The sequence below is a fragment of the Gnatocerus cornutus genome, chromosome 5 (genome assembly GCF_029298725.1).
Source record: "Gnatocerus cornutus isolate USDA-ARS CGAHR chromosome 5, icGnaCorn1.1, whole genome shotgun sequence".
In the NCBI taxonomy this organism is placed as follows: Eukaryota; Metazoa; Arthropoda; class Insecta; order Coleoptera; family Tenebrionidae; genus Gnatocerus; species Gnatocerus cornutus.
The window spans coordinates 15,152,875-15,166,210 of NC_142237.1; the positions used below are offsets into that span (position 1 = coordinate 15,152,875).

Below are 13,336 nucleotides of genomic sequence, written 5' to 3' on the forward strand. Positions count from 1 at the left end.
TCATATTTCAAACGTTGGCGGCAACGAAGTTGCTTGTGCACTTGAAAAAAGTTAATTTGCGTTAAAAAGTAATGCTGTGGCTGACAAATCTTATTTTAAAGAGAAAAAACGGTTCAATTCATTTATTCGTGGTCACGATGGGTAAAAGAAAAGTAAATCTGACGTGTCCATAAGTGTTCACAAGTCAAGTGGAATGTAACCTGATGTAACCGGCATGACTCAATAAAATGTAGGGAATTTTTAATTGTCCCCATGTTCAATATTTTGAAGTTTAAATTTGAGGTTAGGTCAATGTTGTCAAAACAAGAACTGTCATGTCATAAGTGATAAAAAATTAAAGAAAACAAGATTCCAGCAAGATGAGCATCCAGACAAAAAATAGTCCGGAGTCCCAGCTTCAAAGTTTGTTAGAATTCATGTCGAGGCACTTTTAACAATGATTTTTCAGTGGCAATTGGCATGCTGCTAGAGTCCATCACTGATAAAAGTCAGATTGTGTTTGAGACCATCAATGGGTCGATACGCAAATTAGCTGAAAAACATCCAAACCAGATATTAAACTCGTGTTGCCAATTTTGTAGCCGCAACCCAAAGCCTTCAAATGAACACATTTCTTCAATTTTAACAATTATGGAAAAGATTTGTATTGAGCATATCATTGAAATTGATGGCGACACGATTCTTTCAACTGTAGATTTTTGCTTGAAGATTATGATAGAAAATGTTAGTTATGAACCAGCTGTGCAAATGCCAGCTTCTAATGTTTTAGTGGCTTTAGGGAGGAAACACCACATTCAGGTTGAACTTTGTTTCTTCTACTCTTGAGATTTAACAGTACTGTTTAGGTGATGGAAAGTCTTCTTGGAAAATTAGAGGCAGGTATATTGCCACATCATATGATTCCACATACATTGGGTGCTCTAGCCAGCAGTAATGCCCAAGGAGTGGTACCATATCTCAAGAATATCTTCTCAGTGATGGTACCACTTCTTGGGGGCGTCAAATACGATCCTTTGAAACAAGCTTTTGCTTATGGTAATGCTACAATTTTGTACATAACTCCAACCAATGTCTTTTAGCTTTAGGTAGTTTCTGTGAGGCATTGGTAGAGTACACCTCAAACCTTGATCAAGTGCCTGATAACACAATAACAGTGGAGAATTTTCAAATTGAAATTGGCATGTCTTTTGATATCTTGTTTGCCTCATGGTTGCAAATCCGCGAACCCAAAGGCATAGGAAGTGTCCTTAACGCTCTCTCCGCTATTTTTCTTCTGCTAAATGTTGAAAAAGTCAGTCAATACACCAACAGAATGATCCACATGTTATTAAACTTGTACAAAAAACAAGTGGATCCTTACAGCGTTACCAAGTGTCTAGGCTCAGTTATCCAGAAAGCTGCTAACGTTAATGGAACTCTACTAGAACCGTTGCTTACAAGCATTATGCAAGCGCTATCTGACTTGGTTTGTGTTTCTCCTGATTACGCTCAACCTGATTTACTGAGGAACCACTCAGAGGTTTTGAGATGCTATGAATGTTTTGCTCTTCATTTCACTGATCACACAATAGACCAACTGATTGGACAGTTAAAAAATAACAATGAGAAGGAGAGGATTAAAGCTATTCTAGTTATCACTCATCTTACTTCATACTCCACTGAGCATGCTATTCAGAGGAGGTTTAAAGACATTGTGAAACATTTGAGCGACTTACTCAATGATCCTAATATTCGAGTGAAGAAAGCTATCATGAAGATCATTGTCGCTTTCGCGTGTAAAGGAGTTTTACTGAACAAAGGTAGGCAGTTTTATAATCCTTGTCAAATTTTAACCAGCGATTCCAGAAATAAATCCCGACGGCCCCGATAAGTACATGGAATTCCTTTTAAAACTCTGTTGCAAACCACCTTTTTCAAAGAACACTGAAATCGACAACGGAGAACTGTTCGACATTCAAAAATCCGCAGATAATACTCTGTGCATGTTGAGTACCTCAGTACCGGAGCTAGAAGCGACACTTTGGCGCTTGCTCATGCAATGCTTCTTAGGACCTTTGTACGACGAGGCTATCGTCGTTTTACTGCGTTGTTTAACACACTTGGCTTCAAGAAAAGCAACGACTGAAGTCTGCGATGCGGCTTTCATACGCTGTCTTACTTTATTAGCAATGCCTTTGCCGGGTTTCAGGGGAACCTTCGTGTTAAATTTTCTTAAAAACATCAAACCTTGCGATGTTGATAGGTACAAGTCTGTTTGGGATTCGAAAATCCCTCAACTGGTCAAGTATTTAGAACAGAACTACGATAATTTCCACCAACTTGAATGGCAAGATCTTATTTTCGATTTCTTGGGGATTCTTCTGGAGGCTGTTAACGATCAGAAGTTTAACGAGTCGTTGATTTTGACCGCCAGGAAGCAACTTGAGATTTATAATAACAATAGGTGCCATTTAACCACTAGTATTTCACTTTTTTTACTTTATTTTATAGATACATGAACAGTAGTGACTCTTCAACCAAGCAGAGCGAGAAACACTTTCTTTTGAAATGTCTGGCAATGATCCTGTGCCACTCACAAGAAAAAGAAATCGTCCTACAAACCCTCGACGACATTCTTGTAAATGCAAAATTGACCGACTATTCTGAACTTCACGCTTGTGCTGAATCCATTGGTATTTGTTCGCGAGTACACTTACTGTACGTTTTGGACAAACTATCGATAATACGAAAAGACGTCTTGTTAAAAAAATCCTCGAAATTCTTTTCTTTCATCAAAGACCAGAAGCACGAACTGGAAATTGAAAGAGTCCGTTACGTAATCATCTCAAGTTACGCTGAAATCTGCAATGAAGCCTCGACCGACAAACTTTTAAAAGTGATCGAGTCTGAAATCCTCGACTTTGTCGTCAACGAACTTACAAATGCCAAAGATTTTGCTATAAGAAAAGCGTGTTTACGAGCCATCGGAAGTGTCGCGGATGCCATGCACCCAAACAGAAATACTCTTCATATTCGCATGCTCGACCGAGATAAAGTTCTTCAGTTGGTATCTTCAGAAATCCACCTCCACAACGGTCCGGAGTACATCGAACTGTTTCCGGTGATCCTCCCAGTTATCACGTCTCTCGTTCGTCTCCCGTTACCACTAGAATCAGATCAACGTTTAAAATTATTGAAGTTGTGTTTCGACAATGTGTACAACGCCTCGGCTATTTATTGCAAGATAACGATAGATAGCAACGAGAACAACTATTACGGCGACTTGAAATTGGTGCCGTTCGTAACTTCAAGTTTTACGAAGTTGAATCAGTTGGTACAAGAGTTGCTAATGCAGACGTTGTCTCCCGCGACTTTAGATGAGATTGTAACTTTGTTGGAGCCGTGGCTGGGACGACGAAAAGCCGAACAAAGACTTCCGGCGGCTGAGACTCTCAGGATGGTTCTGCAGACGTATTTGGATAACATGAAGTTTGCGTATGATTGTCCGACGACTTTTGGACAGACTGGTTTTTTGTTGGCGAAGATAGTTCCGCGCAGTACCGATCCCAATAAGAACATCAGAAAAGTTAGTTCATCTCATGCTCGTTAGAAATGTAAATAACTTTTTTTTTAGGTGGCGACAGAGTCTCTTTGTCTTGTTCTTTGTATAGCGTCACGCTACGAAGGCCACATGCGCGACCACGATAAGCAACTGAGTAACGCAATGCAACACATTCAACAACAGATTGAGTTAGATGAGCCAAAGCTGTTGTACAACTTAACAACAGACCTGGCTCATATAATCTGCATCAACCTTCCACCGTTTCAGTTGATGCACTTTGTTGACGGATTATCCGACGCTCTTTTGGATTGTGAGTCCTCAAGTTCCAGCGGGAGTAGTGTTGTCTTGAATATGACTCTAAAGAGCAAAGGTAGTGAATTACAAAGCCACGTTACCCCCATCATGGAAAAGTTAATAACACAGTTAAACAAAATTCAGTGTCCGCGTACAAAATCTTCTACTTTGAGAAGCATCTTGAATTTTGCAACCCACCACTCAAAGACTGTCTGCCATATTCTTCTCAACCAACCTTTACCGTTTGATGGCTCAATTTGTGACTGCTGGGCTGTTTTGTCAACTGATCCAACTTTGGTTCTCGACCTCTTTGATAACCTGAAGAAAGTTCTAAAGCAAACACCACTGTACGAAGAACAAGCTAATGGAGAGATACGGATAGCGATGTTGCAACCTCTCCAAGCAGTTTGTGCCCTGCATGAAATCCTAAAGAACTCGCAATTAAAAGAAATCTGCCGACAACACTTTCCGGAGATATTTTCGATACTGCTAGTCACGCTAGCATCGTATATTGGCACTGCAGCCCCTGCGACTAAATTCGTCAGCGATAAGAAAGAAAAGTATAGTTTCGTACTAAATCGCGATGCTTACAAATTAAAACCCGCTAAAGTAGCTCTAGAAACAATGAAATCATTTTTGCTTTGTTGCGAATATACTCAGACCGCAGGATGTTTGCTTAATCTAATCAATATAGAATCTGCAGATGACTTAAACGCTTTTTTGGACACTGTCTCGTGTCTTGTTGAAAATATTTGCGTAGAGAACGCGGAATCTTTGTCGTGGTTAGTTGCTTGTCTGGGACCGTACATTCGAGCCGAGTTGGAGCCACAGAGAGTGGCAGTAGTGGCATTTTTTTCGTACTTACTAAAACAGAAATCCAACAGTCAGACTGTGTTGGTCGAAAACTTGCTTGAGATGACGCTGGATGTGCAGATGGACCAGAGTTGTTTAGTACGAAAGTTAGCACTTCAAGGACTCGGTTTTGCGGCCGAGTATTTGAACTTGGATTTGGTGTCGCGGCATTGTCAGCCAATTTTAAGTGTTTTGATGAACAGTCTTGACTACAGTAATATTGGGTAAGTATTAACTTTAACAATCACCGGTTGTTAACATCTTCTTCTAGAAACGAGAGTGATGTGATTCTTGAAGGAATGTTAAGTTTTTCGAAGCTACTGACCACTCTAGAAGGTCGCAAATTTAGTACCTGTCAAGTAACAGCAGCTGTGAGAATCAAACCGTTGTTAGACCAAGAAGAGGTTTCTTTAAGAAGAGCTTCTTTCCGTCTCCTCGGTGATTTGGCAGCCTCGTTGAGCCCCGACGCGAATATCGAAGCTTTCAGAGAACAAGTGCAGGGAAATCTCATAACACTTATTTTACATCTTTGCGATCCGGACATGTATGTAATAAAAGCTTGCAAGTACACTTTACGCAAAGTGGCCATATATTTGGAGAGTCCTAAAGTGAATTCCATGATCCAAGAACATTTGATTGATGAAGCTAATCTCCATTACGTTGATTTTGTCAAAGACTTGATCAAAATCATGGTAAGAATAACTTGAGAGAGGTTTTATGGTAATGAGTTGTGGTTTCAGGCTGAGGAGATGCAAGATTTGTTTAATCTCTTTGTAATGACGAGTTTGTCGTATTTGAAGAGTCCGTGGGTGGAGATTAGAAGCAGTGCAGCGTTGTTGGTTGGACTGCTGTTTTCTCAGCTAAACCACGAGAGTAGGCATCGACTATCATTGGATACAGTTTGTGATAAGTTGATGAGATTGATCAATGATGAGCATGAAGAAGTGAGGATGAGGGCAGTACAAGCAATCGCGTACTTATTCTTAGACTAAACTCCAAATATTTTTATTAATTAGATCGCTAACATTCCTGGAAATTGTAGTATTAGAAAGAGATTAATTACTGTTTTATTATAAACATGACGTTATTTTGTGGTGTTTATGTTGTGTATTCCTATTGTTTTTTATTGTTGATCATGGTAACTTGAGGAAAGTTTTAGTACTGATTTTAATGAGGCCAATGATAATTTTAATGTTCCATGATTTGCCAAAATCATGCTATTTGTGATACGTTAAGATTCAAACTGAGCTTACTTAATAAATAAGGTCGAACAGAAATTAATTTATTTTGTTTTCTCGTACCGTTTGGTAATAGCCTGCGTTACAGACATGAGAGGGTGAACTACAGGCATGTCAACTTTAGCAAGTGAAACTCCCCCGGAAAACCTCGGTTTGTAGCCCGCGTAACCAGGAATTGGGGCATCATGAATAATTCTTAGTCTGTCTTCTTCCACAAGTTCGCGGATTTGTTCCTTTACCTCATCATCGACGAGTCCTTTAACAGGATTAAAACAGGCTCCACATCTGAAAAAGCGTGTAAACAGAGTCAAACCTTTGTCGCTCACTTAACAGGAGGATCTTTATATTCCCAAAACGTTTTTGTAGGATCTACAGTTACTTTAAGTTGCTTGTTTTCCCAATCTCTTCCTCTTCCAGAACTCATCTTAGGCAACGGTGGCATGATATCAGTCTTCAACTGCACCTACAAAAAAGAATGAGTATGTTTTTACCAATTCTCGGTATTTACAGAGTTTCCACCATTCGCTTCAATGACCGAATTAGGAATTTCTCTTTTCATGGAATGAACTCGCGACTCTTTAATAGCTCTTGTAGTCTCTGAAGTGTACATATTATCACATAATATCTTTCTGATCGAAGACTCGTCAATATCGTCCATGCTAATCGCTGGAGACATATAAATTCGTGGTCTTGTTTTCATCGCTTCTTCTTTGTCGGCACTTCTCTCGGGGACCACCTTAACACACATACCTGTTTCTAGTCAAACGAAACAAAGACTTACTGGAGTGGTAAAAGGCTCGTACGGATTAGTCTGGATAATGTCTTTAGGTCGCCAGAGCAAATTAAACGGGATGTACACGTTTGGGCGCCAGAATGCGTACGTTTCATTGTCGCGCAAACGGGAGTTCTTGGGCTGCTTTATTTTAGCATCGTCTTGAATAGATTTTTCTTTGTAGCACTCAGTCGCGGGAGTGCTCTTTTTCTCGAAAGCAAATTTTTTGTAATCGTTTTGATACGTCGTTTCGCATTTAAAGACGTCTAATCCGATTCTTTCGTCGTAATCTTTCATTGTTCTAAATTTTAATGACAGGGCCGTCAAAAAATAACTTGGAGCTGTAAATAAATAAAGAAATGGGACGGTTCTTTTAAAATAGTCTTATACAATCAATGAAAAACTTTATTACATCATTAAATTGCAAGGGCATCACTCTGGACTTCATGATTCAGCTGAGTTTGCAAGTTGGACAATTTGTCCTTCAGCATCGCGACGCCCATAATAACAATATTTTCTGGTTTTAGAGACCCTGCCGCTTCCACGTTAAAATAAAACTTATTAGGTTTCAATTCCCAGTTGAAATCCGCTTCATCTAAAATATTAAAAAGTTAAAAGGAATTCAAATCAGTTTGGAAATACCTACACTGATCATCATCAAGTTCACTGTATTCACTCTTGGGCCATTCATCAGGCTTAGGGAAAAGAGTGTGCCTCATGGCGTTGTCAGGATCATACTCAAAAGCCACTCCAGCAGTGGGGTTCCACTTTGCATGTTCTTTACCAAAACCTTTCTTAGCATAAGCTTTCACTTTCAATTCCTGTCCCTTTCTCAGTTTTATTATCAAGATTTCATCAGTGTCTCCATACTCTGAAGATTCATCATCTCTATGTTTAGAAGTGGCAGGAATTACACGGGGATCACTGGATTTTAAATCAGCTGTAGTAACATGACGCGTATGATCATCAGTGCACTTAACATCCAAAGTGAATTCTACACTGCATTCGTGACAAAAATCAGAACAAATGCAATCCTAAAAATGAGTTAGTAATGACCAAATTCACACGAAAACTACATACTCGTGGATATTGAAGCCGCTGAACCACATCATCTGAAATTAATGGAATGAGACCTATTCTGTGAGCCAAAAACTCATCGCTTAGAACCGTTGAATTAGCTTCTAGTTTCACCCAATCTATCGCTAGAGTTGGGGTTTCTGCTATTAGTACTCGACGAATACTGTTTGCTACGCTGTAACGAAACATGGGGGTACAGCGTTAAAGGTTATGGGAATGTTACCTCAAATCTGTATCTTCAACGTAAAATTTAACGTTGTCGTCGGTGAGATCGGTGATATGAACAGAGGGCTGATTAGCGTACGGCATTTTTCTATAGTCTATAAGTTCTTAATTACAAAGTTAAAAAAGTGCCGCTGTTTACAAACCGTCATCAAACTAACCTCACTTTTCTGACATCTGACATTTAGTTTCTAGCATTTCTAGTGATTTTCACTTTTTGCAACTAGTTTAACTGTCATTTGCCCCCTCGTGATATGTGTCAACTTTTGTCAACTCTAAAACTTGTATTTTTGTTTTATTGACTACACGCTAATTGCCTCAGGAATTATGGCGGAAAACATTTCAACGACTCCGTACATTATTCAGATCAACGAGGTAATAAACATCACGTTGTGTCATTCATTAATTTCCCTTCGCAGCCCTTTGAAACTATTCATTTATCTGAAGAACTCAATAATCTGGGCATACAAATCGATCCTAATTCTCAGGAGTTGACCACTTTGAGCTCAATCACAGATTCTCAAGTTCTGGTAGAATCCCAGGGGAATTCTATTCAGATTCTTCAGGATACAGAGGCCTTTCCTCAAAGGTATGAAGTACAAGAACAACCATGCATTGTGCAGATTGTTTATCCCCAGGATTTGTGTCTAAGTGTGAGTAAATAAAAACCAAGAACTACTTCACAATGATTGATTAGTCTGTTCAAAATATAGTGAAGAGGGGACGCCCTAAAAAGAAGAAACAAGAAGAACCTAAATTTGAACTGACGCCAAAGCCTGAGATTGTAGACTTACCAAAGACTGTAAAAACAAGAACAAGATCTGGGAGACTGGTAAAGCTACCAAAACACATAGAAAAGGTACTTTAGATATCCCACAACTTGCCAAACTAAATACTCTGTTTCAGGACTTTAAGAAAATTGAGATAGCTACTGAAGAACAAGAAGTCCAATTGTCAGATTTTAAACGATTTGAAGAAAAAGAGAACTCAAAGTTAGAGTTTGTAGAGTTACAAAAACGAAAAAGGTGTATTCCTGCCCAGTATAGGTGCCCAAAGTGCACCAAAGCCTACCTGGGTAAAAATAAAATGATCCAACATCTCAAAAAATACCCTGATCATGGGCCACTTCCTGAAGGCTACCAAGAGTACAATTTTGATGTTTGGAACTTCCTGTTTGATATAACTCAGAAATGTAAGCCAGGTCAACGTGGGATTAAATTCTGTGAAGAACTAAGTAATTTATTACACAACGTCCAGCTTTTAAAGAGCGCCCTTTTTAAGACAGTCACTGATAATAAAAATTGTGTTCAAATTGATAAAGTTTTGGGAAACGCCATTGGACTGCCGCCCGGTAAATACAAATTTGATGAAAATGAGCTATACAAAGATGTTACAGTGTTGAAATTGATCACAAACAGCGACTTTTTTAAACCAAATGTTAAACATAACGACAGTAACCCAGTTAAGAGCGAAAAAGATGACACTCACAAGGAATGTGAGAATAAAAAAATGAAACAAAGTGTTGAGCCCACAGGTAATTTTATTGAAGTCAACCAAGAGAATGGGCAGTCTGCTGAGGATACTCAACAAAAAGACAAAGAAATGTTTGCGTTCAATCCAAAGCCAGACTGTGATAGTACTAAAATACAAGAAAATACAATAACCGAATCATTTTCTAAGAAAATGGAAGTGGATAATCAAATCTTGTCGTCAGATCTGTTGTCCGAGAATTTATTATTACAGTCGTTGCCAAATCCTAGAAACTCCGAGGATGATCTAATTTTAACAAGTGTAGATAATGGTTCTAATTTATTAGATAATAGTACTAGTTCAGATGAAGTTATGAATGTGGATCAGTTTGTCAATGAAAGATTTAAGAAAATTATAGGACCCGACGTGGAACTCAGTAACACGTCTTTGAATCTTGATCTACCAAGTTTGGAGCTTTTTCAGTTTCACACAAGCTGATATTAGCTGAAGTAAAAAACGTCGTAGCTTCATTTAATTGATTAAAGCATAGCTACTTTATTAAAATGCATTTTAAATTGTTTTGTTTAAAATTTATTAGTCATCGTGTTCTGTAAAATGTAATCGTAGTAAGCAAATGAATAAACGAAATTAATTAAATTACGATCGTTTTGAAAATATTGCACGCTTTTGCCCGATATAAAAATAAATGCGAATTTAAATGTAATTATTATAATTTTCATTTTTGTAATTACGAAATCATCGCGCAATTTGAATTCTATTTTGCCGGCCGGTTTGTCATCGTGTGTTGCCGGCTTTTTTGTGTGACGTGTAATGTCCTGTTGGCTTAATTTTCCACATTTTCGGCAATGTACGAATTAATATAAATGAAAAAAGCTTCCATTATCCAAAAACCTTGAAAATTTCGTCTTATCAACTAAGTTTTGCCTGTAGTTGTAGCATCATCGATTGAAAACCTTCCTAACCTCAAACTCGGTGGTTTTCCCCATTTCAAGACTAAAGTTTTGTATATAAATTGAAACTCGCAATGTTGGGATTCGGGAAGAAATCAACAGTTGCTGCTAACGCAGAAAAACAAGAGACTTTGCTAACTTTATCGATTCTAACTCTGGCTGCAATTCTATGTAAGTCTTGCGATTTTAAGACGCTCAATTCACTTATCTGACTTTTTTTAGCATTTGCAACGCGCCTATTTTCTGTTCTTCGTTTTGAGAGTGTAATCCATGAGTTTGATCCTTATTTCAACTATAGAACCACCAAGTTTTTAGCTGAAGAAGGTTTTTATTCTTTTCACAATTGGTTTGATGATAGAGCATGGTATCCTTTGGGGAGAATCATTGGAGGTACGTTACTAACTATTCAGTACACCAACATCAGTGGAAATCTTCAGGTACCATCTACCCTGGGCTCATGGTAACCTCAGCTGCCATCTACCACTTATGCTGGCTCCTCAACATCACAATTGATATCCGCAACGTGTGTGTTTTCCTAGCACCTTTATTCTCGTCTTTTACTACTATAATAACGTATTTACTTACAAAAGAAGTGAAGAATGCCGGTGCTGGACTCGTTGCTGCCGCTATGGTGTCCATAGTCCCTGGCTACATTAGTAGATCAGTTGCTGGAAGCTATGACAATGAAGGCATAGCTATATTCTGCATGTTGCTAACGTATTACACGTGGATTAAAGCTGTGAAGACCGGAACTATTTTGTGGGGAACTTTGGCGGCACTTGCCTATTTCTACATGGTAAGAAAAGCGTTACTTAAGAAAGTACTGAGTTTTTTTATTAGGTGTCTTCATGGGGAGGATACGTATTTTTGATAAACTTGATCCCGCTACATGTCATTACGTTAATGGTCACCGGGAGGTTCTCGCACAGAATTTATGTAGCTTACAGTACCTTGTATTGCGTGGGCACCATCTTGTCCATGCAGATTTCTTTTGTTGGCTTCCAACCAGTGCAGAGCTCTGAACACATGCTGGTATGTATAACAAAATCACGCGAGACTAAAGGAAACGAAGCGAATCTCACGAAAGTCTTGAATCAACTGAAAACGTTGTCTTTACGCAACAACAGAAACGGCTATTAGGCTTTTTGTTGGCGCGCTCATTTTTTGCTGCTGAAAAGGTCGTAATTTAGGTGGGTGTGGGGATTATTCGTAGATTTTTATGGTGGTGAGATAAAATGTTTTATCATTCAGACAAAATTATTCGAAATTGTACTTGACCGCGATTGCTATACATATAAAAACCTTACTTAATGAAACTTCCAGGCATTGGGCGTGTTTGGCCTATGCCAAATTCACGCCTTCGTGGACTACATTCGAAGCAAACTCACAAAGAACGACTTCGACGTCCTTTTCTCCTTCCTCGTCTACACAGTCGGATTATTATTCGTTGCCGTTTTCGGCGTCTTAACCCTCTCCGGTAAAATCTCCCCATGGACCGGACGTTTCTACTCGCTTCTCGACCCATCTTACGCCAAAAATCACATTCCTATCATTGCCAGCGTATCCGAGCACCAACCGACTTCCTGGAGCTCCTTCTACTTTGATTTACAAATTTTAGTGTTCCTCTTTCCGGCGGGACTCTACTTCTGCTTCACTCAACTCACCGATGCGAACATATTCATGATTTTGTATGGCGTCACCAGTATCTACTTTGCTGTGAGTAGTCGAAAGAATGTCAAAGTTGCCTAACTGGGCAGTTTTAGGGAGTCATGGTCCGTCTCATGCTAGTTCTTGCCCCCGTGATGTGTATCCTAAGTGGAATTGCAGTTTCCCACTTGCTCACCAAGTTTATGAAAAGCACAGACTCGGCTAAACCCGATCACAAAAAGAGCAAAAAACTCGAATCGAATTACGTGATGAAAAACGAGATTTCTTTGGCTTTTGTCGGAATTATTTCGTTGTTACTGATTTCGTACACGTTCCATTGCACCTGGGTGACATCAGAAGCGTACAGCTCCCCTAGTATTGTGTTAAGCGCCCGCTCTCATGACGGTGGTAGGATCATCTTTGATGACTTCCGAGAAGCGTACTATTGGTTGAAAATGAACACACCTGAAGACGCCAGAATTATGTCATGGTGGGATTACGGCTACCAGATAACTGCAATGGCAAATCGGACGATCCTCGTGGACAACAACACTTGGAATAACACTCATATTAGCAGAGTTGGACAAGCCATGGCGAGTTCGGAGGAAAAAGCGTACGAAATCATGAAAGAATTAGACGTTGATTACGTTTTAGTAATTTTCGGGGGGCTTACGGGGTATTCCTCGGATGATATAAACAAGTTCTTGTGGATGGTCAGAATCGGTAGGTTCTGGAAATTCTGTAGAGAAAGAGGTAACTCGTTGAATTTTAGGCGGGAGCACCGACAGAGGAGCGCACATTAAAGAATGGGACTATTACTCGTCTAGTGGCGAGTTCCGCGTCGATAAAGAAGGCTCGCAGACGCTTCTAAACTGTCTCATGTACAAAATGTGTTATTATCGGTTTGGTCAGGTTTATACAGAAGGTGAGAGGGTTGAAAGTTGCGGTCAAACACTGAAGAGTTTCTTTTAGGTGGTAAACCTCCTGGATATGATCGCGTCCGTGGGGCTGAGATAGGAAATAAAGATTTTGAGTTGGACGTCCTAGAAGAGGCCTATACCACTGAACACTGGCTAGTGCGTATTTATAAGGTCAAAGATTTGCCCAACAGGGGCGTATAATTCTACGTTTTGTACCTTTTAACTTTGTCTACATTGTTTTTCAATTATTAATAAAAATATTGATAACGAATGCCTTTTTCATTTGGGAGCGGTTTAACGTTACGTAATTTTAACGGGAACGTCGACCATAG

At 39.3% G+C, this 13,336-nt stretch overlaps 5 protein-coding genes across 5 annotated transcripts; 3 read left to right on the top strand and 2 right to left on the bottom strand.

The window, feature by feature from the left end:
- The first annotated feature begins 248 nt into the window (after window positions 1-248).
- Window positions 249-5,964, top strand: c11.1 (maestro heat like repeat family protein c11.1). The gene is made up of 9 exons (XM_088035504.1): window positions 249-402; window positions 449-798; window positions 846-1,035; window positions 1,080-1,799; window positions 1,846-2,443; window positions 2,491-3,565; window positions 3,614-4,911; window positions 4,959-5,379; window positions 5,428-5,964. Exons 1-9 carry the CDS (start codon window positions 360-362, stop codon window positions 5,677-5,679), a joined length of 4,947 nt encoding a protein of 1,648 aa, XP_087891630.1. The 5' UTR covers window positions 249-359; the 3' UTR covers window positions 5,680-5,964.
- On the bottom strand, window positions 5,869-7,078 carry LOC148175024 (uncharacterized). Its single transcript, XM_088035506.1, has 4 exons — window positions 6,707-7,078; window positions 6,434-6,661; window positions 6,252-6,388; window positions 5,869-6,210 (listed from the first exon to the last, which is right to left on the bottom strand). The coding sequence occupies exons 1-4, from the start codon at window positions 6,992-6,994 to the stop codon at window positions 5,970-5,972; spliced, it is 894 nt and encodes a 297-aa protein (XP_087891632.1). The 5' UTR covers window positions 6,995-7,078; the 3' UTR covers window positions 5,869-5,969.
- Window positions 7,079-7,081: 3 nt separating this feature from the next.
- Window positions 7,082-8,176, bottom strand: Polr2C (RNA polymerase III subunit RpII33). Its single transcript, XM_088035507.1, has 5 exons — window positions 8,143-8,176; window positions 7,998-8,094; window positions 7,778-7,949; window positions 7,344-7,731; window positions 7,082-7,292 (listed from the first exon to the last, which is right to left on the bottom strand). Exons 2-5 carry the CDS (start codon window positions 8,081-8,083, stop codon window positions 7,114-7,116), a joined length of 825 nt encoding a protein of 274 aa, XP_087891633.1. The 5' UTR covers window positions 8,084-8,094; window positions 8,143-8,176; the 3' UTR covers window positions 7,082-7,113.
- Window positions 8,177-8,195: 19 nt separating this feature from the next.
- LOC148175026 (uncharacterized) lies at window positions 8,196-10,123 on the top strand. Its single transcript, XM_088035505.1, has 4 exons — window positions 8,196-8,371; window positions 8,416-8,649; window positions 8,694-8,855; window positions 8,903-10,123. The coding sequence occupies exons 1-4, from the start codon at window positions 8,324-8,326 to the stop codon at window positions 9,962-9,964; spliced, it is 1,506 nt and encodes a 501-aa protein (XP_087891631.1). The 5' UTR covers window positions 8,196-8,323; the 3' UTR covers window positions 9,965-10,123.
- Window positions 10,124-10,233: 110 nt separating this feature from the next.
- On the top strand, window positions 10,234-13,275 carry Stt3A (catalytic subunit 3A of the oligosaccharyltransferase complex). Its single transcript, XM_088036621.1, has 8 exons — window positions 10,234-10,608; window positions 10,660-10,827; window positions 10,875-11,233; window positions 11,278-11,469; window positions 11,761-12,153; window positions 12,201-12,807; window positions 12,857-13,009; window positions 13,057-13,275. Exons 1-8 carry the CDS (start codon window positions 10,512-10,514, stop codon window positions 13,203-13,205), a joined length of 2,118 nt encoding a protein of 705 aa, XP_087892747.1. The 5' UTR covers window positions 10,234-10,511; the 3' UTR covers window positions 13,206-13,275.
- The last annotated feature ends 61 nt before the right edge of the window (window positions 13,276-13,336 follow it).